This window comes from Fusarium graminearum, chromosome 3, assembly GCF_000240135.3.
Source record: "Fusarium graminearum PH-1 chromosome 3, whole genome shotgun sequence".
Taxonomy (NCBI): domain Eukaryota; kingdom Fungi; phylum Ascomycota; class Sordariomycetes; order Hypocreales; family Nectriaceae; genus Fusarium; species Fusarium graminearum.
In genome coordinates, this window is record NC_026476.1 from 3824860 (window position 1) to 3851559 (window position 26700).

A 26700-nucleotide genomic window follows, 5' to 3' on the forward strand; every position below is an offset into this window, starting at 1 on the left:
TAGGAGCGCATCGGCCAATACTGTGAAAGTTCTAGGGTTAGAATGTTCAGTGGTCTATTAATTCTCTAGTTGGTTTTAATAGTCGCTATCTTAAAATGCCCCATTATGTCTTTGCTGGACGTGGTTAACCCTAACCAGCTTAAAGAGTGGCTTAAGGCGATAAAAAAGCGCAATGCAAGACCTAACGCAGCCTGCATCGCCGATCCCTTGCTATCATTCAACTCCTTTAACGAAATGGATTCAATATTGGTTAGGTATAAGCGATCTATATTAGCAAGGAATACATCATATATATATATATCGCTCACAAAGGGCCTTCCCACCCGGCATAGACTTGTTCTATGCCCAGTGTCCGCGCCATGCGACGACTACTTATCTTTATCAAGCATGCACTGAACCTCGACATTATGCAGAAACCTTCGGCATCACCTGCATACCAGCGCCGGTGTGGGGACATCTATCGTGTGATATGGTCGCGAAATAACGACGACCGTGGCGCCTGGCACTGCGGCCGCGATGATCTACCAGCCCTCGTCGAGATGGAGAAGGACTGGGCTGTCAGCTGTCTATGCTTCTTGCTCATTTTAAACTTCTGGACAAGTGGTTTTCATTCTGATACGGAGATTTTCAGGGAGTATTCTAACTATATAATAGCTTTACCCTTCCAGCACACGGCTCCCATTTCAAAATTCACAATCCTACTTCAACATCTCGCTCTACTATGTCTTGGCCACCAGATCATATGTCAGTCGACGATTTTGCCAGAATACTCAACAGGGCTGGTTTTGGAATCCACCACCGAACCATTGTACAATCCTACTACAAGAAGGCCCGTGTAACAATAAAGCCTTGCCAAAAGAATATATAAATTCATAACATGATAGGACATAACAGTTGTATTAGCAATAAAGAAAGAATATTGTATTTCAAAACGTTCTTATGACATATTATGTTTCAACCACTAGACTTTCTCCCCCTAGCAAAAAAAACTGCTGCTTACCTCCAATCTCTCTAGGTACCTGAGATGGCGTCGAAGTCCATTTCCAAGACCAGTCTTCCAGCCCAGCCTTATCGTACGCATTTTTAACCTCGTCTTCTTCGAACCCCATTCTATTAACACTTAATTTCGAAAAGTCCATCTTCCAATTCTCGCCTTCCTGAGTTGTGCTGTCCAAATGTGAAACCCAGTCAATGATAAGCAAAAGTCCACCTGGTCTCAGTCTTTTGGAGAGCTGCAAGATCATATCTTCTGGGTCTTCAATATGGTGGAGGGCCATACACATGACTATTAAATCAAAGTTGAAAAATGCCGGTGTGTTGAGTTCGGGGCATGGTGTCAATTCTGGCTCGATGATATCGCCTTGCAAGGCATGCATTTTTGCCGGAGTGTATCCTGCTTTGAGGGCCATTTTGTTGTACTGCTCTGCCATTGCTGGTGATATGTCCATGCCTCTAACAGTGGACATGAATGGTGCGAGTGCCTGATACGATGAGTATTGATTTGATAAGCACGAAACCATTGGACCTGGACTTACGCGAGATGCCACACCGTTACCACAGGCATAGTCTAGCATCTTTGTAGGTCTTGAGGCTGGAGGTTTGATACCGATCCAGTCTATGTTCTGTCGAAGTTCTTTTGATATTTGACTGCATAATTCGACAATCCAAGGCCACTGAAATATCACGGGAGGAACGTTGCTAGGCTCAAGTCAATACATGAAGCGAGTCAAGGTATCTAAATATGAACAAACTTGTAGTGTGATTTATTCTGCTGTCCCATGGAACGTGGTACATCTTGAAGGGGGCCGTGGTGATGATGATGACTATGGTACTGCAGGTGGTGATGGTGATGGTGACAATGGGGGATGTCTTCAATAGATTGGTCCATATTGCAGGGTGGTATATCGACGGCGACTGTATGTGATCAATAAAAATTATTGTTATTATTCAAGATAGAGAATGTGGTTTTGTTGAGAAAGCGATGCTCTCAAGGTAGGTAGTAATAAAAGGGTTCCAGTTGGCGAGAACCCTGATGGCCTTTCCTATCAATCCACCCAACCCAAACTCACCGTAGGTGCTGATTTGTCGCAAAAGCCACCCTCTGCTGGTTTTCCCCTATATCTATAGCGTCATATGGCTTAATCGTAAGCCTCTTGCACCCTGTGGCTCATCAATTCCTTACAAGTGTGGTGATAGATGGAAAATAGGCTATATGGCTCTTGTTTACCGGCCCATATATTTCGTGTTCAAAGTTATGACTATGCATTGAAACTATCTATCATTACTGACCGACTCACAGTCACGGTATGTACTAGGCTTACAATAGTAACTGTCTGTTTATAATATCAATATGTTATGTTCCCATCTAAATTTTGAACCTCACCCTCGCCCCGTTTATACAAGATATAGCTTTGTCCAAGAAAACGAACCTGTCGCCTGGCCATCTGGTCGGCTGTTCCACAGAAACAGCTTCAGCAAATTCAACTTTTTATTCTTCATCTTGATCTATTAGTGATCCTGTAGACGGTGTGTACACCGAGATGGATACATCATCCGGCGGAAGGGATTCACCCGCCGCTCGAGCAATCTCGGGATCGCTACCATTATTAAGATACTTAAGATACGCGATCAATACAGCGTCCCCTCCAGTTGGTCGTATCTCGGAAGCATCAAGTTCATCTGGTGGTGTTGCATCATCTGGAAACCGTAAATTGAAATCACTGTCGATAAAGAATCCAGATGGCAGGAACCTGCTGAAACCGACCATCATCGAGCTCAAATTCTCATGGTTAGTACCTACAAAAAGATCCCGCACCTCGTGCACTACGCTCTTCAAGTCGAGTCTTAAGCTACGTCAGATTTATCCGAGGATCATGTCTGTGTGAAGGGACTTACACATTTGAATTGTAGTCGGACAAAATATCAAGAAACCGTCGATATACGTGAGGGCGGTCGAGGAACGCTACCTTGACCTCCTCAACATAATCACGTGCGTGTTGTAGAACTGGTTTACCTGGGATATCTGTGTGAGGATCTGCTGTGTCGTTCTTCTCACTTATACTTTCTACCTGGGATCCAGAAAACACCGAATCACCTTCGGACTCCGCGTCTGACTCAAGATCTGGATTTACCGGAAGTGCCGCTAAAGATATCTCTTCAAGATGGTTACAAAGATGCTTCGTGATAGAGATCATTCCCGGGGCAGTTGTCTCGAGACAAAGGGGGCAGATAATCGGACGCCAAGTCGGCCCGAGCTTGTGATCATCTAAAACATGAGCTACCCAATCCTCGCGGGATTCAAAAACTGCGGTAAAAGAACAGTCTGGGTAAAGGCATTGCCAGGGAAGCAGATCTTTGTATAGGTGCTGCTTCCATTTTGAGTTATTACGGATGGAGAGTAGTTTACCACAAGAAACACACTCAAAAGGCTGGCCCTCTTTTGCTTCTTTTGATAATGGCGGAATTCTAATCGGGTTCCCTCCTTCGGTATGGTACGACATGACTGTTTCTGCTACAGAGGCCGAAGAAGGGTCTGAAGTTCCGAGTCCTGAGTCGTGAAATTTGGAACTGGAACCCTCTGATCGTGTAGGCGGATCGGTATTCCCAACCTCTGCCGCTTGATTTAGCCGTTCTTTTTGGCACCTGAGATAGCGGTGGTATGCAGTTTTGGAGAGTCTCAAAATCAAAGAGTTTTCTGCTCGTGGAAATCTTGTCTGGATCTTGTCTTTGTAGATATCATGTGGTAGCCAACTCTGTGCTTCGTCTGCAAAAGCTGTTTTCTCGACAAATGGTTCCATTTCGACGCTTTGAAATAGTGTATCCAGTGCCATGAGACACATGGTATCTGTTTCGAGGTCTTTCGAGATCTCTATAAAACTGTCAGGGCCGTAATCAGAGCCGCTATCTGATGAGTTGGCGTCATGGTCCATAGCGCTATGAGCCGCCTCAAGGATATCTTGCAACTTTCTTGTTGATTCTCCAGCTGTATTTGATACTTCGTTTTTCTTCGAAGATGTCATTGGTTCAAGTCCTGTCACCATTTAGTAATTAGATAAATATGAGGCACACTTGGGGTGCCATGAACGAGAACAGAAACATACTCTCAAGAACAGTATCACTGATGCTGGTCAGAATCTCTGTAGTGGTGCGTCTCAAATGTCTGGATTTGCTGAAGCTGGTGTCTTGTTCACCAGCGCATATCCCATAATTATCAGACCAAAGTCTTAACCGGTCAAAGCTTCTTTGTAAACTGAGACTAGCGGAAGGTCTGTCTTCTTGTTTAGATACCTTGGTGCTACCCAGCTTTTGTATAGTGTCGCCAAAAAACGATAATCAGTAAGGAGCATAAGCGCGCAATCAGGCTCCCCTCTTCGACTGGTTTTTCACCGAGAGCCGCTAGGGCATCCAGGAACAGTTGGACTTTTAATTCTGGATCATAGCTCTGTTTTTCCGCAATATTCTTCATGTTGTCTCAGATAGTAGGTAGTTGAGTAGGTTGAGTGAATTCCGCGCTTCTGGGGATTTAAGTACGAGTATATGTCAAGATGCATTCATCATCCATGAGGTAGGTCGATAGACAGTAGCACGTGAGATTGATGGATGGCGATAGGCTGTTGCTCAGCCCCTTAGCACTGCCCTGACTGCATCATGCGCAGTTCAGCTCCTTTCAGCCTCAAAAGTCATCAAACAAGTAAGGCTTGAAAAGGAACAGATTCCCCGCATCCAGCCCGTCAATATTCTATCCACATTCCCACCAAGATGGAGTCCTTGTCACTCGCATTTGGCGTTTTACCCGTTGTCGGCGAAGCAGTGAAAACCTGCAGAGTAGTTCGTAGAAAGCTCAAACTCTTTCGCCATTATTCCCGAGAGCTACGGCGAGTACAAAAACGAGTCGGTCGACAATCGCAAGTCTTTTCCAACGAAATCCATCTTCTCTTGAGACCTTCTTTGTAAGATGACGACCTCGTGGAGGTGATGCTAAAGGACCAAGATCATCCTAAATGGACGAGCCAAGATCTTGAGGATGGGATGAGAAACAGCCTCGGAGACAACTACACCTCCTGCCGCGAAATCATTGAGGATATCGGCTCGACTCTATCAAGTCTTCAGTCCGTCTTTGACTGCTTCGATCAAGCTTTGGATAAACGCGATGAGGTAAGCAGACATAACCAACTATCTAGGTATTTGTTTGTATATCAGGGTCAAGCTAACATAAACGTAGAACGAGCATCCCAGAGATGCAATACGACGATTGCGAGAAGGAACAAAAATCGCATACAGCGAGTCAAAACTTGAACAAAACATCAAAGACCTGAATCAATCCTTAGAAGAACTTAAGAATCTCCGAGAACAAACAGAACAACTCAACAAGCCGATTGATGCTGTGTCACCGCGGCGAACTATTCGGAAACATACCAACCTCGAATACAGCAATATAAGAAACACTAAGGAATCATGCAAAGCATTACACGAAGCCTTTACCATCGCGTGGGCAAAAAAAACAAGACATGGGCTAAATCATGATATTCAACGCACGGTGCGGCTGTTCCTCAGCACAGAAGTTCAGGATGATGTATACATGAATGCTGTTATTACTTGCAGCCCTTTACTGAACGAAAGAGCAATTGATGTGAGGATACGGTCACAGAACCATGACTCGATACTGGGCCTTCCTTCGCCCGCGAGCCCTGAAGCATCCACAATATCCTCTGACGGCCAACGCAAAAGAAGAAAAGTTCGATTCACTGAGGCTATAGCAAGTCCACCACTAAACTCACATCGACCATGCTGTGTTGCAGAGAATTCCCAAGCAGTCGATATACCGCCCGACCTATCTATGGCCGACCTTTGCACAGCACTGTACAAAGATCACATTCTCCCCACAAACCAAGCTGCTGAGAACTATTGCTTCGGATACCTTAACGGGGAGATAGATGAAACCTTCCGTCACCATATCTATGCGAATCCGAGCCTTACCAATCGCCCAAAGATCACATCGAACACATCTACCGGTGCATACCCAACTTTGGTCCCCATGAGCGAAGTATTGAACCAGCCGGCAGAGAACTCTATCTCTATTATTGATCAGCTCAGGATAGCTCGCGAGATTGTGACCGCTGTTTTGAAGCTCCACTCATCGCCGTGGTTGAATAAATATTTCAATCTATATGATTTGATGCTTTATGAGACTGACGGGGTCCTCACAACAAGTCTAAAGACTGTACACGTCGCATCGGAATTTACTCACACGACCCTTGACGGACAACACGTAACAAATGCAAACCTTCCCTCTCCTCCGGAGGCAGACGATATTCTTGAAGAGGCCAAGCTCTTGTACGGTGTCAGAAACCTAACTCTTTGGAGTTTAGGGACAATCCTCCTACAAATCGGACGGTGGTCGACATTGCAATGTTCAGAAGACGTCGTTGCCATTCGAAAGCTATCCTCACAAGTAACGAGTTTGGGGCCAAGGTATCTGGATTTAACGAGGAAATGCTTGAACTGTAATTTTGGATATGGCGACGATCTTACCAAGCCCCGTCTACAGCAAGCCGTATATGAGGGACTTGTCTGTGAATTAAGTGAGATGATTTCCAGTCTAGATGTTGCGGAGGACTGAACCGAAGAAAGGGGCATTCGTGTAGCTATAAATGTCAATATTTCGTATTGCGGACAGATACTGAACATGTAAAGAATTTAGTCATATTTCCAAATTACTGGCCATGTTATAAGACACTTTGTTTACCACCGTGTGTTCTTGTTTTCAAATATGCGAGCAATACTTTATGTTCTAAAAAGAGTTTCTCAATAGGAGAAAAGGATAAAGCCTTGTCCATACTGTTATGGGAGCTAAAAAAGCGACAGTAATTTGATAGACATATCTCTTTCGCGGCCACAAGGCATCCAAGAGGTCACGACAGGGGTGAGGAGCCAATCAAAATGACCGTGACGTCCGGTACTTTTATCCACACCTAAATTGGCGTATGATAGAAGTACCAACAGTCAGCATTGTTACATAAAGCTACATCACATACCTTACAGCCGTACCTAGTTTTTGGGCCTTGTGCATTTCCTGATATCGGCTGTAGATGCCCTGCTTGCCTATCCCTTTTTTTGAAGGGTCGGGGCTGCCCCTGTCGAAGCCCTTTGCAAGCTAGGCAAGCAGAGAAGCGATTCCTACCTCGATAGATATGATTGATATCTCTTTGTATGTGATTTTGCTGTGCTTCAACATCATCAGTGTCTTCCTCCTTCCCTGTGCGACTCCTCTTCCTTATGTGACCTTCAGGGGCATACTTGTTGAAGATGGCGTTGTAAATGCATTCCTTCTAATCCTTTAGCGTTATGTAAGGCTTCCAATGGGGCTGTGTCGTCTCTCGCTGTAAAATGAAGCTATTCGCAAGTGCGACTTCAAGGAGGAAAGACCATAGTAACGCCTGCCAAGGCCCTCGGCGAAAGCGATGCTCATATGTTGTGTATGAGCGTATCTGATCGCCGCGGTCCACGTGATTCATTTCATTGTTATACTGAGCGGCAATAGTAGGAATAGAGATTATCTTGAAGCTTTCCCCGTTGAAGTACTCTTGAAGGCGATATTGCTCTGCCTTTGTGCCTCTTTTGGCGGGCATTTTCCTCTTTTTTGGTGTGCGCTCGTGAGAAGCTCTGCTATGCACAGTCGAAAGGAAGAGTACGATAGTACTATCCTTCCAAGCAATTTGGATGACCTAAGGGGACAGTAAAGAGACAGGTTAGTAAGGGATATATATAGAAAAGATGTCTATACCTTGTTATCTTCTGTAGGGATAAATACTACCTTATTATACTTTAAAGTAGAGCCATCAGGGGCCTTTCCGGTCTCTTTTATCTGCTTCATCGTGGTGGTGATACCACAGTTAGGGCGTGCCGTGCCTGTGGCCCCGATACCAAGCGTGCGAAGATGACGGAAGAGGTGCGGCGACGAGAAGAGATTATCTGTAAAGACGTGATATGTCTGAGAAGGCAGCCTTTTCAGTAGGTGAACCACGACGCTTTATGTACTGTTTAGAGAAATCTCGGTCTGTAGCTTTCCTTTCTTGCCATAGGGCTTCGTTGAAGGTAGCTCGACGATAACAGCTTTGTATGGTGATGCCTTCACGTGCCAAAGCCACTGTAAAAAGTAGCCCTGTTGCGCAACAGCCCAGACTTTGAAGCCTACCGGCGTAGGCTTATTCTTGATGACTGTTGTCTCTTTTGATCTGCCTATAAAAGGGATTATACACTTATCTACAGTGAGATTAGTCCCTGGAAGATAGAGCGCAAGAGACACCTTCTGCATGTGGTCAGACCACTCTTTAGCCGCTTGGAAGGTCTTTGGAAGGTCCTTCTCATTGGTCACATCGAGCTTGGTGTGATCAAAGGTATGGAAATACCTTGTGATCAGCTTGAACTTCTTCAGGGGCATGAACTTAATAATCGAGTGGAGGGGGCGCTGATCTCCTAGGCTAGGGGACTTCCAATGGTCCCTTATCGTTGTTTCCCTATGAATTCCTAGGTAAATCATGATTGCAAGCCATATATAGGCTGTTGAAGTGGAGAGGCCTTCCCACTTGAGGATATGTGAATGTTCGGTCAGGGGGGTGTTCCAGTTATCAATAACGGCATTTTCGATTAAGTGAGCCACCCAGCTGTTGGTGTATTCAATCCATGACTGTATAAGGGAAATAGGTAGGAAAAGCTGGAATAATTCAAGTGGTTCTTGGGGCAGGGCTTTGATCTTGAAATCACGATGTTGTAGGTGGAAAGGTTGAAAATCACGGCCGCAGCTCTCTTCGGGCGGAAAAATCGGCACGCCGGTGGGGTCATTAGCTGCCCTTGAAGGCGGCGGGTTAAAGCTGCTATCATCTATGAAATCTTGTATCTTTTGAGAGCTCATCGTTTCCTTTAAGACGCTGTAAGAGTAATTTGTATGAGGATTTTGATGAATTTGGTGATATATTTTGAAGTGGTTGTCTGACAGGGAACCTTTCGTACCCCGCAGGTACCGGCCTAGTTAGTCAGAAAAGTGGAGAAAGTGACCCCTTGGATGCCTTGTGGCCGCGAAAGAGATAAAGAAGTCCTCACTATTGGCGCTAGTGATGGACTATTGTGTTGTTAGTTGACGCTATACAATTCCGCCACCCATTGACATACTATAGTGCTCAATAGCTCAAAGCCACCTTCTGTTAATCTTGTGAAAGAAATTGGAAGTTCTGGTGATTTACCTAGTCAGGGGAATTTGATAGAAAAGCGCATGGCCGTTATAATAGAGTAGCTCCCTTCCAACACCACTTTGGTTCCTGGTTTGCTTTAGCACTTTCTCAAACATTGTCAGCAATTGACGTCCGATCTTTACTTTTGACCTTGATCATGGTTGCCATTCGCTCGTTTGTTGCACTCTACGCAGCCGTTGGCATTGCCTCGGCTGGAAAATGCAAGCCAGAAAGCATTTCAAGCTCGATTCTTTCAGAGGCCAGTACCAGCGGTTCCGTAGGCTTCAGTTCCGCCTCCGCTGCTGAGTCTTCCACGACTGTTCCAGGTACTACTCTAGAAACCAGCATCAACGAGTCTACTACAGAGACTGTTTCCAGCGCCATCTCTACCGTTGCCACCGATACCACCACCCTCGAACCAAGTCTTACTACTCTTCTCACCTCTTTCGTCACCACAAGTGCCGACATCACCACCGTCGAATCAGCTACCACGACCACTTCGGCTACTCCCATTCCCAAGTGTCCCTCAGATATTGAGCAGTGTTTCGGCACGATGGAAATCCAATGTAGCACCATCTTCGGCGGTCTTAGCGACTATACTGAAGTCGAGGATCTCAACGCATGTGTGAATAAATGCAGTTCCGATACCAATTGTGCTGCTTTCTCTTATGAAGAGTCAACTCGCACATGTTTCACGACTAGTTCCCTTCCTGACGACTCTAACAAAGCGGAGCTCAGCGGCTGGGTTAGCGGTAAAAAGGGGACGTGTGGACAAGATGCCACAAGTACTGCCTTTACATCCACCGCGGAAGCCACCACGAGTGCAGCGGCTACGAGCACAGCCCCAGTGGCCGACCCTGTCTGTTCTTCATGCGTTGACGACGCTCAAGTTCAGTGCAACACCAGTCTCAACGGTCTAGAACTTCTCGGATCATCACAAAGCATCGCCGAATGCTATTCATTCTGTGAGCAAGATGATAACTGCCAGGGCGTTACCCGCAGACAAGACAATGGTGCTTGCTTCAAGTCTGCTGTTGACCCTGATGATGTCGTAGCAAGTCCGCAAGAGGGGAGAGACAGTGCTATCAAGGGAACTTGCAGGATCTAAGCGGGTGCAGAGCAAGCGTTAGAATGAGTTTGGGCGTTTCTGTGACTGACCACATATAAATCAGGATAGGACATGTTAGTAGGGTTCAGGTGAACATGGTTCCAAAGATAGATTATCCTTGGTGTACATTGTCTTCTCAAGCTGGGTAACCAGTAGGTCCTATATATCTTGATACTTTACTGAGAACATTATCAAAATGATGCAGAAAAAAAAATCACAACGAATAGACTAGCCTGGCAAAGAGATTTTCCAACATACATATATCATTTGACGTTTTATAAAGCTGATATAGTTATTCTTCAGTAACTTCAACTATCTTAAGTAACCTATGACTATAGTCTCAATGACCTTGCTCATTCGCGTACATGAAGCTCTCATTCCATTCTTTTCGTTTCGTCACCAAGAACAATACGTAGACAAAGACGTTTGGACATGTTTCAATATTTCCAGATTCTACACAATACTCTTTGTTCACTATTACAAGTTTCTCCTACAAGGAACACAAACAATGCTCTGTATTTTAACAAAAACTTGTTAATAAATAAGTCAGATGAGTCCCTGTTCGCGTTGTTACAAGAGCAGAAACTTTACATATATAAAGGCAACCAGATCCTGCTGTATCAAGTAGAATCAACTCAGTAGTCTTACTCCAAAGCATCTTATCTCATTGTCAACTGTATTTTCACAGAACACACGAGTGTTAGTGCAACAGTACATGCCTGTCAAGATTGAAGGCGATTACCAAAAGTGCGCTGAGCGAAAGACGAAGCTCGTACAGGACAGAAAGAGAATATTCCAAGCCTTCATGAAGGAATCAGAAAGCATGGACAACATTCCAGAAGGTCCCATGATGAAGGTTTCCGGGGAGGTCAGAACATTGAGGCGAATCCACCGAGACAGAGCGGACCATCAACCTGACACCGTTTGTGCCTCTGGGCCTTGCCAACGTCTCGCTATGGTTTCCTCTGATGGGCGGCAGAGCATGTTCTGTAAGACGCACACCTGTTCCGCTACAGAATGGAACTGTCTCTTGGATACCTCGACTACTCAAGACGGCGTCGAGTTTTCGGTCTACTGTACTGCACATACTTGCGATACACTTGGCTGTAACCGTCGAATCGCGGATCTTTCGACTTTTTACTGTACGAAGCATCGAAGATAGATCTACATGGGGTTTACCTCATGTCAGTCACCGTAGAGTTGGAAGGATTTCAAATTGGGTTGGGTATGGTTGAATTTTTAAAGGAGTCGGAGTTTGGGTACAGGTAAGAAGGTAAGTGGTAACAAAAACAGGCTGGTCCTGTCGTTCATTCAAAATGTCCCCATTTCTTGTGATTTACTGCTGTTACCAATCTCCCTTAAGAGTCAAGGCATATTCATTTAGGAGCTTCTTAAATCCCTTCTACCGCCGAAACTTCTGGTGCAGTGCTGGGTTTATAGTGACCATGATTTCAGCCTCTTCTACTCTACTTTGAAAAACTACATATCCTGGTCAATTCTTCAAACACGTCGTGGTCATGGGTGATGTGAAAGTGTTTTCGTTGTTCTCATATATGCCCTAAACTCCCAATTCCTTTTTCTTTTCCCAACCTCAAGATATAGATACTATCCTTCCATGTCCATTTTCCGAACCCATATTGTCCGTGAAAACTTTCTACGAAGTCTCCTTCTTCTCCTCACTCTTTTCACCATCATCCTCAATCTCAACAGAACCGACAGCGGCTTCAAGGCCACCTTCTTCTTGGTTCTGGTCCTCGAGCTTCTTGGCAGTCGACAAGAAGTACTCGGCCACGTCGTTCTTGTGGTTGAAATAGGCCAAGTCTAAAGGAACGTAGTTCTGCTCATTTGCGAGCGCAGGAGAAGCACCCTGCTCGAGGAGCAGCTTGATGACGTCGAGGTGACCGCCTAGAGCGGCCCAGTGAAGACCGGTGTTTCCAGCTTCGTTTGCCTCATCCAGAAATGCTTGCTTCTGCTCCTTTGGTCGGTTTTCGAAGTATTGGATAAGCTGACGGACGATTTCTGGGAATTGTTAGTTTGATATTGTACCATTATTGAGGACTTCGACTTCAGACTATGAGATCTCTCAAGTTTTCAGTCCCCCATATATTCTCATCTCATACCTAGATGACCGTTTCCTGTGGCCATGTGCAAGCATGTAGACTTGTTGGAGGCGTCTTGAGCAGCCGCAACAATCTCAGCCGGGCTGGCATTCTCTCGCTCGGCCAGGATCTTGATGCCCTCTGTCAGGTCCTCCTGCTCTCCGGCTCGGGAAAAGTAAATGAGATCATCGATCTCGTCTTCTGTGAGTTTGGGGGCCATGATGATGCGCTTGATGATGATTCAATGTCAAGAATATAAAATTTTGTGAAGATGAGGGGACTGTGTGGGTAAATACCCCGCTATTTTCGCACGGTGTGGAGGTGGATCAAGACGCAGGGTAAGTAATTTTTGTTGGCGATTTTAGATAACTATGACAAACCGATCATGCTGTGACTAGACTATCTATTGTAGAGAAATCGGCTCATTGGACTCATATTTCGTACCTGAAAGATAACACCATCGACTTGATGTTCAAATCATATCACTGATCAATGCTTCGCCAATCTCGTCATCGAGCCATGAAAACAGGTCTCCAGACTCATCCAGCCACTCAATCTCAGCCTTTACTCCAAGAACTAGCATCAATTGTAGTTCATGTTTCGTTTCTGACACTTCAGTACCAAGGTGCGACGGATGAACGACCTTTTTGAGTGTTGAGATGGCTGCTGTTCGTTCTCTCGCACTCATATACGAGACAGGGTTGCGACATGAGGTAGAAGTGATGGAAGATGGCGAAGACTGACTAGGAGTGATGGTTGCCGAATCACCGGCATAATCCCGAAAGAGATGTGTTGACTTGATACCAAGCCACTGCAGTGTTTCAGTGCCGAGATCAGCTTCATGGCTTAGTCTGTCGGATCCATATCGGTAACACCGCATAATCTTGACACCATCAGGGTCAAAGTCGAATAGCCCCAGGATTGGTAGCTGGGGATACCTCGTGCTGACAAGGTTCAGGAATGAACGAGTGGTTAGATCTGGGTACCCTTTTGCCTACTTCTGTGAGTCTACTCCTTGGAAGGGCTTGGCAAATACGTACAGTGACAAGTACACCGGGGCCAGACAGAGACACCCTCCAGAATTGAGAGGAGCAGAGTGATCTGAAGACGGCCTAGACGAAAGGTGAGCCTTCGTAATTATGAAGCGATTAAATGCGGCGCTTACATCCTTCTCCACTACCAGAATCTATCTGGCATCGTGGATGTCGACACCAGAAATTGACTGAACAGTTGGGATAGCTACTCCCTACTCCAATCAGAATCTGGTAAGATAGCATATCAGACTTGACATACCAGGTCCCCCAAACAAGGGTTCAGAGTGCTGCCGTCATGGAGACCTATGGTAAGCGGCCCAGCTAGTACACCCTTTGAAGCTGCAACCTGTTATAGTAAGCAGTCATGCTTAGTAGTGTTCAACCAAGGAGGCGCACAATGTTCAAGTCTCCACGACTGATACCAAGCGTGAATGCGATATCGTCGACAAGATCGTCTACCTCCCTTTGCTTCTCGAAGAGATCTTGGTGTTGGTAGAAGATATGGCTGGAGCCATCAGCAAGTATCCACCTGTACTCGGACAGAACCAACTAACCGCTTGGTTAGGACTGTGCCAGATACAAGAGCGTCATGTGAAAGCTGAAGGATGAGAAGAATGCGCGCTGATCATGTCAGTCACGAGGCATGCAGATGCTGCAGAATATTACCAAACTTGGTGGCCTCTTGCTTGTTGCGACCAGGGAAGTGAACCTGCTCCGGGGTGGCATTGGAAGCCTGACGAGAGGGCTTCCTGGTAGAGAAGGCAATCGACAGCTCTTGGCCTGCAGCTAAAGCGTCAATGATTTGCTCGAGGATGCCCTCAATGCGAGCCACGGCTGCTCCAACATTCGTATTGTGAATTATCGTATTCGTATCATTGTTAGTGATTGTCGCTGACGATGGGAGGTTAGTCTGGTGTCTTTGGGTCAATTCTGGTATAGCAATTGCTTGAGCAATGTATGGGTCTTGGTCCATATTCACTAGAGATTTGGCAAGGCCGATTCGGTAGTGATAATTTAAATCAAGTTCTTTCAAAAATGATGCCAAATGTTGTCCGAATACGCAGATGGTGTCTTGTGTTGGTAGATGCAACCAATCCCGCGCATGCCCGAATTGACTTTCAGGGGCTTGACCGCCAGGGCCGGGACATTTTAATGTCCATGACCCCGTACCGGGCAAGTGCTACCGGGCGCCCGCGGCCCTTGCGTCTAGCCCAAACTGTTTAATTCCGGTTCCGTGTCAGTTTAGTTAAAAGCATGTGCTTCTTCTGCCGTGATTTGGTTTTGACAACGGGCTTATTTCAACATCACTCCACTGCTACTTGATCAATTGACTTTACTCTGTGTTCTATCGAGAACATCTGCGCTTCTTCAAACATGGTCGCCAACTCTACTGGACGTGACGCTAGCGCGCTAAAGTCACGTAAGCGCGCTGCTGACTCCGAGTCTGAACCACTATTGAAACAGGGCCAGCCATTCCCCAAGCAGCCTCGCATCGGTTCAGAGTTGGACAAGACACGATGGAGGCTCAAGGACGACGACAGCCGCCACACATGGCACTACCTTGAGGACGACGATGCTGCAAAGGAATGGCCCCAGAGTTATGCTGAGAAATGGTATTTGAACCAATCCCTGGTGCGTACTCATTGTCTACTTCCTTTCGTCAAACTGAAGCTAATATACCCATTGTAGGATCTTCCAGATCTTCCAAGTCCCGACAGTCCCTTGGCGGCCGCCACGAATGGCCTCGACTTCTTCGAAAAACTTCAACTACCTAGCGGTCACTGGGGCTGCGAATATGGCGGTCCTATGTTTCTCCTACCCAGTGTTGTCATCACGTGGTATGTCACCAGGACGCCGATTTCCCCTTCGAAAGCAACGGCCATCTACAACTATATATCCGCGCGAGCGCACCCCGAAGATGGAGGCTGGGGTTTGCATATCGAAGGCGAAAGCAGTGTTTTCGGGACATTGATGAACTATGTTGCCCTTCGTCTTGTTGGAGTCGAGGCCGACGACCCTGTATTGGTCAAGGCCAGAGGCACTCTTCATAAGATGGGAGGCGCATTGTATGCACCGCACTGGGCAAAGTTCTGGATGGGTGTCCTGGGAGTCATGGATTGGGATGTCGTCAATCCCGTGCCACCAGAAATATGGCTACTCCCTGACTGGGTTCCTTTTGCGCCATGGCGATGGTGGATTCACATTCGAATGGTGTTTCTGCCAATGGGCTGGTTGTACTCAAAGCGATGGAGTTGCGAAGAGACAGATGTTATCCGATCATTGAGGAAGGAGGTCTTCATCGAAGACTACGCCAAGATCAAGTGGACAAGCCACCGCAACGACATTGGTGTCGTCGACAACTATCACCCCAAATCATGGCTTCTCAACACAGCCAACTGGCTGATTGTCAATATCTGGAACCCTTATCTTCGACCCAATGTTCTGAAAGAAAAGGCCGAAGCCTGGTCGAGTAAGCAGGTTGACATGGAAGATGCCAACACCGACTATGCATGCTTAGCGCCCGTCAACGCCACTATGAACACAGTCATGTGCTACGCTCGCGACGGTCCGGACAATTACGGCGTTCAAAGACACATCGAGCGACTTGAGGAGTTTCTCTGGGTTAAGGACGAGGGTATGTTGGTAAACGGCACCAATGGTGTTCAATGCTGGGATACAGCCTTTTTGATCCAAGCGGTCTTCGAAGCCGGCCTTCACAAGGACGAGAAGTGGAAGCCGATGTTGATGAAGTCGCTGCAGTATCTGGAAAGACAACAAATTCGAGAGGATTGTGTTGACCAGGATGTTTGCTATCGCCAACCCCGAAAGGGCGGCTGGCCGTTCAGCAACAAGGACCAGGGATATGGTGTCAGTGATTGTATCTCCGAAGCAATGAAGGCCATCATCCTTCTGCAAAAGGTGGGCGGCCTCCCCGAAGTCCTTGAGGAAAGGAGACTATTCGATGCCGTTGATACTCTTCTGCTATATCAAAATAGCAACGGTGGCATGTCGTCTTACGAGAAGCGACGAGGAGGCGAGTGGCTAGAAATGCTCAACGCCGCCGAGGTTTTCGGTCGCATCATGATCGAGTATGACTATCCCGAATGCACAACAGCCTGCGTGACGGCTCTATCCTTGTTCAACAAGTACTGGCCTGACTACCGTACCAAGGAAGTCAAGACTCTGATTCGAACAGCCGCCGAGTGGATCAAGTCTAACCAGCGTCCCGATGGTGGTTGGTATGGAAGCTGGGGTATTTGCTTTACATACGCTGGCATGTTTGCGCTCGAGAGTATGAAGCACATCGGTCAGACATACGCTACAGGCGAGAACTCGCGACGCGGCTGTGACTTTTTGATCTCCAAGCAGAGGGCCGACGGCGGCTGGTCAGAAAGCTACAAGGTATGAAATCTATAATTTTATTTTGAAGGTCATTACTGACATGCATAGGCCTGCGAAACAATGGAATATGTCGAGCATCCATCAGGATCCCTTGTGGTTCAGACAGCTTGGGCTTTGATCGGCCTGATGGAGGCTGATTACCCCCATGTGGAGCCCCTGAAGAGAGGCATTCAGTTGATCATGGATCGCCAACAACCAAACGGAGAGTGGCTGCAGGAGGCCATAGAGGGTGTCTTTAACAAGTCATGCATGATCTCATATCCCAACTACAAGTTTACCTTTACCATTAAGGCGCTAGGCATGTTTGCCAAGAGGTTTCCTGAGGAGAAGCTGGTTCCTAGCTGGGCTTTGCAGGGAAATGGTATTGAGAAGTCATAGACTAATAAATAATGCATGGCAAGGCATGCACTCACGGCCTATTTCACTACATAATTTTATTTAATTAACGATGGCTATGCGTTTGGCCTTTTGCAACCGTTCCTGATAGTGATGGCGTTGCAGTTTCAACATGTACACAGGGAGGCTGCTGCAATGGGTATCGGCCAGAACTGACAAAGACTGTCAGTAGGATGTGTTATAGGCGTGTCATCGTCAATCTGAAAAGAGATATGAGCCTATCAGTAAGTTAGTAGGGTTTATATATAACTCCTTGGACCGTGAGAGACAAAAATTACTAAGTACATACTGTGACGTGAGTGGGGCACGCCTAAATCTGCTTTATTTTAGCATCATCAACTTTTTTCTAGCCATTGTCTACCCGCTATAGTTTCGAAACGGGATCGGGATGTATTTGCGGCGTGCACCACGATTTTTGCATTTCTCCTTAATGTTTTTGAATCGTCTCTGCGCTTTGGCAACGTATACCTGTTCCCTCTCTCGCTCTTTATAAACATTCCTCCCCCACCCCAGCCAATCCTGAGTTGGCAAAAATCTCGCTCAACTCTTGCAATCCTAGCATTTTTGCCAACTTCAACGAGAGCCTAGGTTGTTTATTTCTAGCATATCATGACTAGATCAAAAACACCACCAAAGCCTCAGATGGCTACACCAGATACATCAAAGCCCCAGATGGATCTAACCAAGGACCAAGAGTATGAAATCTACGTCGCTTACAAGCACGTTTTCAATGGGTCATACAAATGTTATCGAAAGCCCTCATATGTGAAGGGACACATCGACAACCCGCGAGCTCACCCCGTCGCTGCTGCTGTGCTTGAAAAATACGGCAGGGGGACGGTTATAAGGGTTGTTCTCGCACTGCTTCAAGCCAAAGTTTTTAAGAACGAGAAATACGCCAAAGAGCGATTCTCCACAACAGAGTCATTGCCATCGCTGCCTCCAACTCCAGAGCTCGATGCTTCTGAGCCGAGCGAGGTGGTCCAGCCCCCTTTGGACTTGGAACAGAAGGACGACACTTCAACTAACATCGATCCTCCACCGATTGTATCTGAAGGCCCTATCGAGGTGATAGAGCCTGTAAAGGTTGAGCAAGAGTCGGATGTTCAAGTATCGCAAGTCGCCGATGAATCTTCGGCAAAAGAAGAAACCCCTCCAAACACAACATCATCGCCTGTGAAGACGACGGAAGCAAAGGTCCCCACCTCCCGTCCCGATATTAGTGATGACGTTCGCATCCTTTCCCGTGAGTTAAAAGATTCGATGGGACCTGTTTTTCAAGCGTTATGCTCACACAAACCGCGTAGCTCCTCAATCATCTGCCAGTTCCCAGAAGAAGAAAGACACAGCAGCTGCGTCAACCGTGTCAACCCAGGCCAAGCCACCTTTCATAACACAACACCTCGTCCTGAAGCGTATGCAAACTATCTTGGAGCACGCATGCTTTGACTTTGCTAGAGAGAACATGCCTGACATCCTGGCAATTCTGGAATGGGACTGTCCAGAAGCAGGTGAGTTGGATATATGGATGCGCCACCTTGGAGGAAAGAGGTTCAAGGAGTTAGAGAAACTTGCTGGCTCGAAAGACGTAAAGGTTCCTCTGAGGCTTCTTATGGCCTCAATGGCACGACTGCGCAATGCCGCTGTTCATCGTGATGTGGTCGCTAGCCGCGAGCTCACACTATTGGCAGGCCACGCTGTTCAATTCTGCAGTGTTCTTCAAATCCCGGGTTCGGATGCTCTGGGTATACTCCAGACGATTCGAGACTCTCTCGAGACTCAACTTGGGGCACTTTCTGGTCTGAAAGACGACATTGATGCTGAACTCGACAATAGCCTCAAGGATATAGCTAGACGTCGAGCGGAGCTAGATGCACTCGAGGAGAGTACCATCCAAGAAGCACAGAAGGAGTTCGAAAGTCAACAAACTATTACCTGGAACGAGGTAGATCGTCTGATTCCTTTCAGGCACAACGAATTCTCTCTCTTGAAAGTGCCTATGGAACCATTGGGAGGTGTACCGCCCTCCTGGTATAATGCTCACTTCAACCGTTCGCCCCTAATGGGGATTTTCGACGAGCCTAGTCGACTAGATAAACTGACGCGCAATTGGGTTAGTGGTAAACCTCTCCGTCGACATAGAGCAAGATTCCCAGGTTACGCAATGGAGGCTTTGAGAAGTCGAGCTACCTCTTTTTTCTCGCTGATACGCCGTAGGTGGAAAGTATAGGTAGGTTCAGAGGGTCTGAGACAGAAGTAATAGATAGTCACTGGCTCGTGTCAAAAGAATTAGACCTGATATATTAGTCGCGTGGTGTAGGTGTGTAGTGGCAGTCATATTCGCCCTGTTTAAGAATACAGGTCATTGTGTTGATGATGGACTAGAAACGAATCAATAGAGAAATTGAAAAGGGTTGGTGTAGTGCAGCCAATTCCGGTTTTGTCTAGCCACGAAGACTCTAAGTAGAGTGGCAAGACGTCAGGACATAAAGACTTTGAAATCATAAGAGACGAAAATAAAGCAATGTTATTTTATTATTAAGAGTCATATCTAGTTCTTGTTACAAACTTGGCTTTCTCTGTACTTCTTTCATGGATATAGGTCAATACCTGTTAGAGTGCTTGCCGACACCATCTGCACAATGAGGAAGGAGCGCACTAGGCGCATCATGCTCATACCCGTCCGTCTGCCCCACCAACGCTTCCAGAACCCACCATCTCCATAAACTCAACCTTTGTTTGACTTTACTCTCACGGGCTGCTGTTGCATGCAGCATCAAACACAAATGCCTACGAAGTTTTCTTTTCCTATTTAAAGGCACCGTCATTTCCTTTCTTCAAATCACATCCACCCTTCGCACGTCCAGCACCCACGATGTCATACACTACATTGGCCCAGCAGGGTCTCGCCGCCGCCGAAGCCCGCAACTGGGATGAAGCCATCGATAAGCTTACAGTCGCTCTCCAAACCTCCAAGAATCCCCAGTGGCTCATAGCTCGATCGAAAGCCCTCATCAATCGTGGGAAGTTCCAAGAGGCACTCGACGACGCCAATCTCGCTTGGCACTCGGCCTATGACCGTAACAAGCGACCACAGCTCATCGAAGCCCACTATCGACGTGCTGTCGCCTACTTCCGTCTTAGACAATATGCCAACGCAGATGCATGCTGTGTTTACGCCATGCGTCTGGTTAAGAATTTCCCTGCAACCGAGAAGGAAGACCCAGCCAAGACCAAGTGTGACGAGAATGGTTTCTACAAGGTGGCCTTGAAAGATGCACAAGAGGAATCGGCGACAGATGAAATAAACAACAAAAAGGGCCCCTCACTCCAACAATCGGAGCCATCTAATTGGAAAGATTGGCGTATCGCCAGCACTCTGCGCATGCAAATCCTATTTGCTATGGAGAAGCTCCCTGAGGACGACCCTGCCCGTAAGCTCACCACAAGTGCCAAGCCTGAGTTGAAGGAGTTGGCAGGTTTGGCGGATTTGGGAATAACCGACAGCAAAGCCCCTACTACTCAAACTACCACTAAGCCCGCTGTGGTCGATGATTCCCCTCCGCGAATGCAAGAGTTCCAGAACAATGACACCATGTCAGTGTCCATTTTCTCCAAGAAAGTCAACAAAGACAAACTACAGGTTGTTTTCAAGGACGACTTTGTTTCTCTTGATCCTATCGTTTGGCCCAATGGTTCCGAGAGATGCCTGAGCTTCCACACATGGAGCCCTATCAATGCCGATACTTCTACCTACAGGGTCACTCCCAACAAGGTTGAGCTTACACTCAAAAAGAAAGGTCCTGGAATGTGGAAACAGCTCAAGCAAGACGAGGACAATAACACAACCTCCTCCAGTGCACACAATGAGGAAGCCAAGTATGTACAGTGTCTCTCTTCTAACAACACGTATTAACCTCGATCCCAGAAAGCTCAAGCTCCTGAAGGAAGCTCGCAAGCAGGCCATGGACGCCGCCGACGCCTCAACAGAGGCCTCGACTTCTGCCGTCCAGGGAGATGAATCAACCATTGCCAACGACAAAGGAAAGACCCCCGCCACCTCCGAGGCATCCTCAAAACATCCTACGTCTTCGAAGGCCGAAAAGAAGAACTGGGACAATATTGGCGACGATATTGACTCCGACTCAGAGAAGGACGTTAACGTCTTCTTCAAGAAGCTTTTCAAGGGTGCTACTCCTGAGCAGCAGCGAGCCATGATGAAGAGTTTCACTGAGAGCAACGGTACAAGCCTTAGCACAGATTGGGACGATGTCAAGGACCGAAAGGTCGAGACGGTTCCTCCTGAGGGTGTTGAGGCCAAGAAGTGGTAAACATCTTATGCATAGTAGTAACGATGGTCGATAAAACATAATTTATGGCCTGCTTTTAGATCAGTTAGGCGTCTCGGAATGGGGATCAGCAAGGTAGTCGTTAACATCTAAACTTTTAATTCAAGCAATTCTTGATGCACAGTCTCGTTATACTGCGCGTGCTCTATATCCTCCCTGACTTATTTTACATCCTCAAAAGCTCAAAGTCTCTTGACTTCATCGTATCGATGCTCTTGTCTTTCTTCAATCCTTCAATCACTTCATCGACCTGTTCCGAGGTCTTTCCAAACCACTCTGACCCCCTCACTTCTTGATCTTCAATATCACGGCTCCATTTCTTGCCAGCTCGATATTCCGTCGCCAATTCCTCGGGCACATGCAGTGCACGGCTCACAAAGTCCTCTCTCGAAATGTACGCTCCCCTCAACCATCTCGATCCACCACCGACATCGAATTTATTGCGCCCATGCATAATCCGCGTATTGTCGAAAAGCACACACTCTCCAGGCTCCATCTTCATCTCGTACATAACGTCAGGGTTATTGATCATGCGATCGAACAGCTTCGCTGGCTCGAGCCACTCTCGTGCATCGACGGCAGCGCTCGAGAATTGGTCCTGGAAAGGCGGACTCCAGTTTACACCGGCGAGGTTTTCATTTGGGCCGAGCTCAAGGATCGGTCGTCTTTGATGGTAGAAGTAGCCATGCTTCTCGTAGTGATACGGAACCATTACTTTCCAGAGGTTCCTGATTGTTGGGGAAGATTGTAGGAAAAGCAGTTTGCCAGCGAACAGACCATCGCTAAAAAGCGATTCTCCGCCTTCACACGAGTTCTCCATACAATGAAGCAGTTGGATAGCGGGCGGGCTCTCAAGGTACAGCAGATCTTGGTGAAGACCCAAGTAGCCACTCGTGTAGGCCACGTTCTCGGCATCTGGCTTTGCGCGAACGTCAAACGTGCGGCCATAAAAGGTCTCTTTGATGTTGGCGATGCGCGTGGTGATGTCGACGATGGAATTCTCGTCCTGCGGCACATTTTTGAGGAACACGAGGCCAAGATTTGAGAGGTCCAGAATGGTGTGCCAGAACGCGTCAGATCCTTTCATGAATTCGTGATAGTCGATCTTGCGAACACGTTCCTGGATGATGGCCTTGTCCCAGAACGTCCGGCCTGTTTTGGGAAACACAAGTTCTTGCCTTGGAAAAGGCATCTTTGGGACTTTTTGGTGACCCATTGCTTGACTGACTGACAACCAGGGAAACACCATCTCGTGGTCGGGATACATGTCGTTCTTGAACGTGATGCCGACACCTTCTTCCGTCTTGCGGATCTTGTCAATGGCAATATTTGACGGTATGTCTGTTGTAGCAAAGGTTTTTTGGCCCGAGGCTGTGTCGACGCACGCTGCGCAAGTGCAGCTATCGCGGAGGAGCATGGCGTCTAATTTCGTCCAGCCCTTCTCACTATCCACCATGAAGATAGAACGGCCACTGCTGGAAATGGTGAGAGAGTCATTGTAAGTTTTGAAGGAGTCTCGGACTTTAAATTGGGGTGGCGGTTTACTGATGATCCTTCTGTAGGTGGTAGCGTTTTGAGCATGTATTCGCGTTAATGAGAATCCACGAGGAATTGCTCTGCAACTTTGCGTTGCCAGTCGACGGGAGAACATGATGAGTGCTCTCGGCCAGCTTCTGTTGCTCCTATGCGCCGCGCCGGAGTTCAATGTAGAGAAGAGGAACAGAAAGGAAAGGATTGGAGGAGATAAAAGGTTCAGGCTCAGTTCAAAGGTGGCATTTGTAGGTAAATGTTTAGCTGCCCCTGCGTACCTCGGCCAGAAGGGAAGAAGGTGCCTCTAGCTTCAGGTGGGGTTATCGGCTCAGCCCCGCGTTTAGTTCCTTGGAGCTGCTTATAGCTTTGTTCTATCAAGGCAAACATGGGTTGGCTTGATCATACGATATACGTACAGTACTTTCTACAGGACGACTCACAGTCGACTTCCCATCATATTTTCACATGATACATGCATAAAGTGAACTGCAAGTGTGTATGGAGTTTTGATCAAAGATCAGGTATTTATTTTCTTCATGTCATGATGTAGAATGTTGTGCTGTGCTGTGCTGTGCTGTGCGATAAACCATAAACGCCTCGTCGCCTATTGTACACGAAAGATCATATTATCCACCGATATAATACAAGCACATTGCCATCCATTCGACGTTTTCTCATTAAGCGTGAACTCATCATCCTCTGTTGCGGTTGGTCGACCATCGCTTGACCATCACCTCTCTGACCTTGTATAGCTTCAAGGCCTCGGCAACACCTTTCTCAAGAGCCTGCTCGAGTTTCGATGGAGGGGGCACGTCCACATAAACCAGCACCAGACTCTTGGTGACATGTGAAAGGACGCGCACAGTCCCATGGAGCCATTGCCAAGTCTTTTGTGGGTTCTGCTTTCCACTCTCCTTCCAAAGAGCATCGGAGTAAGATGGAATGACAATCAATCCAAACTCAGCATGATCAAAGACAGGTCCTCGGGTGTACAAAAGCCAGTCAACACCAAACTTGATACCGCCACGAGGAACAAAACCAAGGGATCTGAAGTGGTGGTACACGGCGTAGTGAACCAGAAAGTTATCGTCAGGCTGAAGGGCAGGGTCTTCTGCCTCAACACGAGGGGGAAAGTAAGAATGTTGTCGGAAGAGTCTCAACAAATCCAACGATGACAACTGAGAACCAGAAGCAGGGTCGGTGACTTGTAAGGCTCCCAGGCCAAAGTTCAGGAAGAAAGCTTCCTCGGGCATAAGCTGAAGGTGCTCCATGTTCTTTAGAACAGGCTTGCTCACAATCTCCGTTTTGGCATCTTCTTTGCGTCCATTCAAAGCCACAGGCGAGATAGGGCGGCCATCGCTCAGCCCATTCAGCTTGCCATTAGACTCCGCACGCTTGGGGCTTGGAGGGTCTGCGAAGTAAAACGTGGTAGACTCCACAGTAGGAGAGAACCGAACACTCTTGCGACGGCTCTTCGGCCTCCTGGTGCCTTCGTCATCAGACGATGAACTTATCACAGAAGCGGCGCCATTGGCGACAACTCCGTTGGCTGAGTTGGAACGCGCAGTATCCACAGACAAACCAAGTCCAGCCATATGGGACCCAGAAATCCCAAAGATATTAAACTCTTCGGCAGCCTTTTCGCCAACAGGCTTGTTGGCAATATCTGTCGCCGAGTTTGGCAGAGATAGAATGGTCTGAGGGCACACTGGAGAGGCATATGTGGGCACAGAAACAACAGGTGTGACAGGCTGAATGGACTTGGGCTGTACCAGGTCTGCCAAGGAGTTTGGTAGAGACAGAAGGGCAGCAGGGCTGACAGGTGACTCGTAGGTTGGAAGAGCGGCGGGTAGTGAGATTGGCTTGTCAGACTCGGGCGTTGCGATGTCTTTCGACTCTTGAGATCGCAATTTCATTTCCTCGGCCTTTAGCACCTTGGCTTCTCTTGCTTTCGCTTCTTCGGCCTCCTTCAGTCTGGTCTCTCTAATTACCTCCTGCTCGAGACGTGCTCGCTCCCACTTGGCGCGCATACGCTCTTGACGTCTTTGCACAGTCATGATTTCACTGACATGTGCATCAGCAAGTCCTTGCCGGACCTGCTCACGCTTGAGCCAATTTGGCTCACTACGACTTAGACTACCCTTGCCATAGAAGCCTTGCTCCCACAAGGCTCGGGTAGAGACATCATCCGTAATGTGAACGGATGATGTAGCGGCGGACCATGTTCCGATGTGCACAGCCGAGGGCTCAGCCTTGGGCGGAGACCACAGCTGGCCTAACCACGCATACGCAACATGAAAGAGAGATATGGGGTTGCTCGGGTAAAAGGCCGGCAGAGGGAATGTACGGATCGGGGCCGGAAGGGCGTAGATCTGATGCAATGATGGTCCTCGCTGCTGGGATTGCCGTTGGCCGGCAGAATCCGTGGTAGGCGCGGTACCAACGGGCTTTGTATTTGATGATTGAATCTCAGCCATTTCTCGCCGGGGTCATCTTGGTCTTGCGACAGATGTTAGTTGAGATCTCGAGTAGCAAAGAGATAAACAAAAGCCAAGTGTGTTGCGTTGCTCAGATACCGTTGTAGTCTATAATATCAAGGCTTCATGGGAGACCAAATGAATGGATTCTCTAAGCATTTTGATATGGTGTCATCACCGCAACAGAACCAAGCTCCAATGAGAAGCTTTGGGACTTCGAAGCACAAAGGCAAGCGCTTCATGCATTCGAATCAAGGAAAGAAAAAAGGCTTGAAAGTCAAGAAACCTACCTCTCTAGGGCGTAGCCCAGGCACGATGCTGGCTGGGAATTAATCCTCGTGGCCATTCACAGCAACACAATGCTCAACCTTAAAGGGTGAACAATGTTGATTGCTCAAGTGTGAAGCTCGACCTGAGGTGCGAAAGCTTCCACGAGCTGTGAGAGATTTTGTTGTGTTTTTTTTTTGAGGATGATGACGGAGAAAGGTTGATGGGGGAAGAAAATCGAGGTTTTCTGGAATTGGAGCTCCCCACTTTGATGCCTCGTGCGCAAGGCCACATTTTGCTTGAACTCTCCAGACTCCACCAAGGAGATTTGACTGACCAATCTCTCCTCTCAAGTTGTGGGTGACAAGTTATCGGGACATGAACCTTTTTAAGCCGCACAGAGATGTCTAAAAGACATGTTCCCTATTGGTTTCTTCAATCACACTATCTTTCCAGGAATAGGCTACTCATGAACAGACGCAAGAACTTGGAGCTGTGACCGAATCAAGCCGTCATGCGTGGCTAGTTGCTTGCAAGCTAACAACGTTGGAGCAATATTGATCAGACTACCAGGTCCTCAGGGTATCAAAAAAATTGGCCGCTGAAAACATAAGAGACGAAATTAGTAGGTCATTTTATGCTACTAAAACTAGAGTTTTTAGGCTATTTATTTTTGTAACCTAAGACTTAAGAGGTCGACTTTTCTGCTACCTAGTAACAGGTACATACAAGTACTGGAGCTTGGCTAGCTGTTAGCTTGGTTAGATGCGCGATAATCAAACGCTGTCGTCGCTTGTTTACCCTACAGCAT

General features: G+C 47.3%; 12 protein-coding genes across 12 annotated transcripts; 6 read left to right on the forward strand and 6 right to left on the reverse strand.

Annotated features, from left to right (window-relative positions):
* Positions 1-819: 819 nt before the first annotated feature.
* FGSG_05944 (uncharacterized protein) lies at positions 820-4465 on the reverse strand (the record flags this gene model as incomplete). The annotated part of the gene is made up of 11 exons (XM_011326252.1): positions 820-848; positions 1001-1481; positions 1536-1615; positions 1752-1914; positions 2070-2104; positions 2322-2333; positions 2430-2505; positions 2549-2849; positions 2896-4030; positions 4101-4267; positions 4299-4465. 11 exons carry the CDS (start codon positions 4463-4465, stop codon positions 820-822), a joined length of 2646 nt encoding a protein of 881 aa, XP_011324554.1.
* Positions 4466-4636: 171 nt separating this feature from the next.
* FGSG_05945 (uncharacterized protein) lies at positions 4637-6619 on the forward strand (the record flags this gene model as incomplete). The annotated part of the gene is made up of 2 exons (XM_011326253.1): positions 4637-5154; positions 5222-6619. The coding sequence occupies exons 1-2, from the start codon at positions 4975-4977 to the stop codon at positions 6617-6619; spliced, it is 1578 nt and encodes a 525-aa protein (XP_011324555.1). The 5' UTR covers positions 4637-4974.
* Positions 6620-7328: 709 nt separating this feature from the next.
* FGSG_05946 (uncharacterized protein) lies at positions 7329-8911 on the reverse strand (the record flags this gene model as incomplete). Its single annotated transcript, XM_011326254.1, has 3 exons — positions 7329-7724; positions 7814-7971; positions 8038-8911. 3 exons carry the CDS (start codon positions 8909-8911, stop codon positions 7329-7331), a joined length of 1428 nt encoding a protein of 475 aa, XP_011324556.1.
* A 473-nt stretch (positions 8912-9384) lies between these two features.
* On the forward strand, positions 9385-10335 carry FGSG_05947 (uncharacterized protein; the record flags this gene model as incomplete). Its single annotated transcript, XM_011326255.1, has 2 exons — positions 9385-9850; positions 9956-10335. 2 exons carry the CDS (start codon positions 9385-9387, stop codon positions 10333-10335), a joined length of 846 nt encoding a protein of 281 aa, XP_011324557.1.
* A 715-nt stretch (positions 10336-11050) lies between these two features.
* On the forward strand, positions 11051-11497 carry FGSG_12843 (uncharacterized protein; the record flags this gene model as incomplete). Its single annotated transcript, XM_011326256.1, has 1 exon — positions 11051-11497. The coding sequence occupies one exon, from the start codon at positions 11051-11053 to the stop codon at positions 11495-11497; it is 447 nt and encodes a 148-aa protein (XP_011324558.1).
* A 492-nt stretch (positions 11498-11989) lies between these two features.
* On the reverse strand, positions 11990-12654 carry FGSG_05948 (uncharacterized protein; the record flags this gene model as incomplete). Its single annotated transcript, XM_011326257.1, has 2 exons — positions 11990-12354; positions 12456-12654. The coding sequence occupies 2 exons, from the start codon at positions 12652-12654 to the stop codon at positions 11990-11992; spliced, it is 564 nt and encodes a 187-aa protein (XP_011324559.1).
* A 252-nt stretch (positions 12655-12906) lies between these two features.
* FGSG_05949 (uncharacterized protein) lies at positions 12907-14441 on the reverse strand (the record flags this gene model as incomplete). Its single annotated transcript, XM_011326258.1, has 7 exons — positions 12907-13412; positions 13475-13546; positions 13600-13696; positions 13728-13814; positions 13865-13973; positions 14023-14089; positions 14135-14441. 7 exons carry the CDS (start codon positions 14439-14441, stop codon positions 12907-12909), a joined length of 1245 nt encoding a protein of 414 aa, XP_011324560.1.
* Positions 14442-14842: 401 nt separating this feature from the next.
* Positions 14843-17530, forward strand: FGSG_05950 (uncharacterized protein; the record flags this gene model as incomplete). The annotated part of the gene is made up of 4 exons (XM_011326259.1): positions 14843-15100; positions 15158-15276; positions 15319-16870; positions 16919-17530. 4 exons carry the CDS (start codon positions 14843-14845, stop codon positions 17246-17248), a joined length of 2259 nt encoding a protein of 752 aa, XP_011324561.1. The 3' UTR covers positions 17249-17530.
* A 345-nt stretch (positions 17531-17875) lies between these two features.
* On the forward strand, positions 17876-19483 carry FGSG_05951 (uncharacterized protein; the record flags this gene model as incomplete). Its single annotated transcript, XM_011326260.1, has 3 exons — positions 17876-18512; positions 18574-19379; positions 19409-19483. The coding sequence occupies 3 exons, from the start codon at positions 17876-17878 to the stop codon at positions 19481-19483; spliced, it is 1518 nt and encodes a 505-aa protein (XP_011324562.1).
* A 658-nt stretch (positions 19484-20141) lies between these two features.
* FGSG_05952 (uncharacterized protein) lies at positions 20142-21597 on the forward strand (the record flags this gene model as incomplete). Its single annotated transcript, XM_011326261.1, has 2 exons — positions 20142-21145; positions 21195-21597. 2 exons carry the CDS (start codon positions 20142-20144, stop codon positions 21595-21597), a joined length of 1407 nt encoding a protein of 468 aa, XP_011324563.1.
* A 141-nt stretch (positions 21598-21738) lies between these two features.
* Positions 21739-23266, reverse strand: FGSG_05953 (uncharacterized protein; the record flags this gene model as incomplete). Its single annotated transcript, XM_011326262.1, has 1 exon — positions 21739-23266. The coding sequence occupies one exon, from the start codon at positions 23264-23266 to the stop codon at positions 21782-21784; it is 1485 nt and encodes a 494-aa protein (XP_011324564.1). The 3' UTR covers positions 21739-21781.
* Positions 23267-23637: 371 nt separating this feature from the next.
* On the reverse strand, positions 23638-26072 carry FGSG_05954 (uncharacterized protein). The gene is made up of 2 exons (XM_011326263.1): positions 25913-26072; positions 23638-25644 (listed from the first exon to the last, which is right to left on the reverse strand). Exon 2 carries the CDS (start codon positions 25620-25622, stop codon positions 23838-23840), a length of 1785 nt encoding a protein of 594 aa, XP_011324565.1. The 5' UTR covers positions 25623-25644; positions 25913-26072; the 3' UTR covers positions 23638-23837.
* Positions 26073-26700: the final 628 nt, after the last annotated feature.

What these genes read in the sequence shown, in the direction of transcription:
- FGSG_05954 (XM_011326263.1), bottom strand. Translation starts at nt 25,622, where the DNA reads ATGGCTGAGATTCAATCATCAAATACAAAGCCCGTTGGTACCGCGCCT.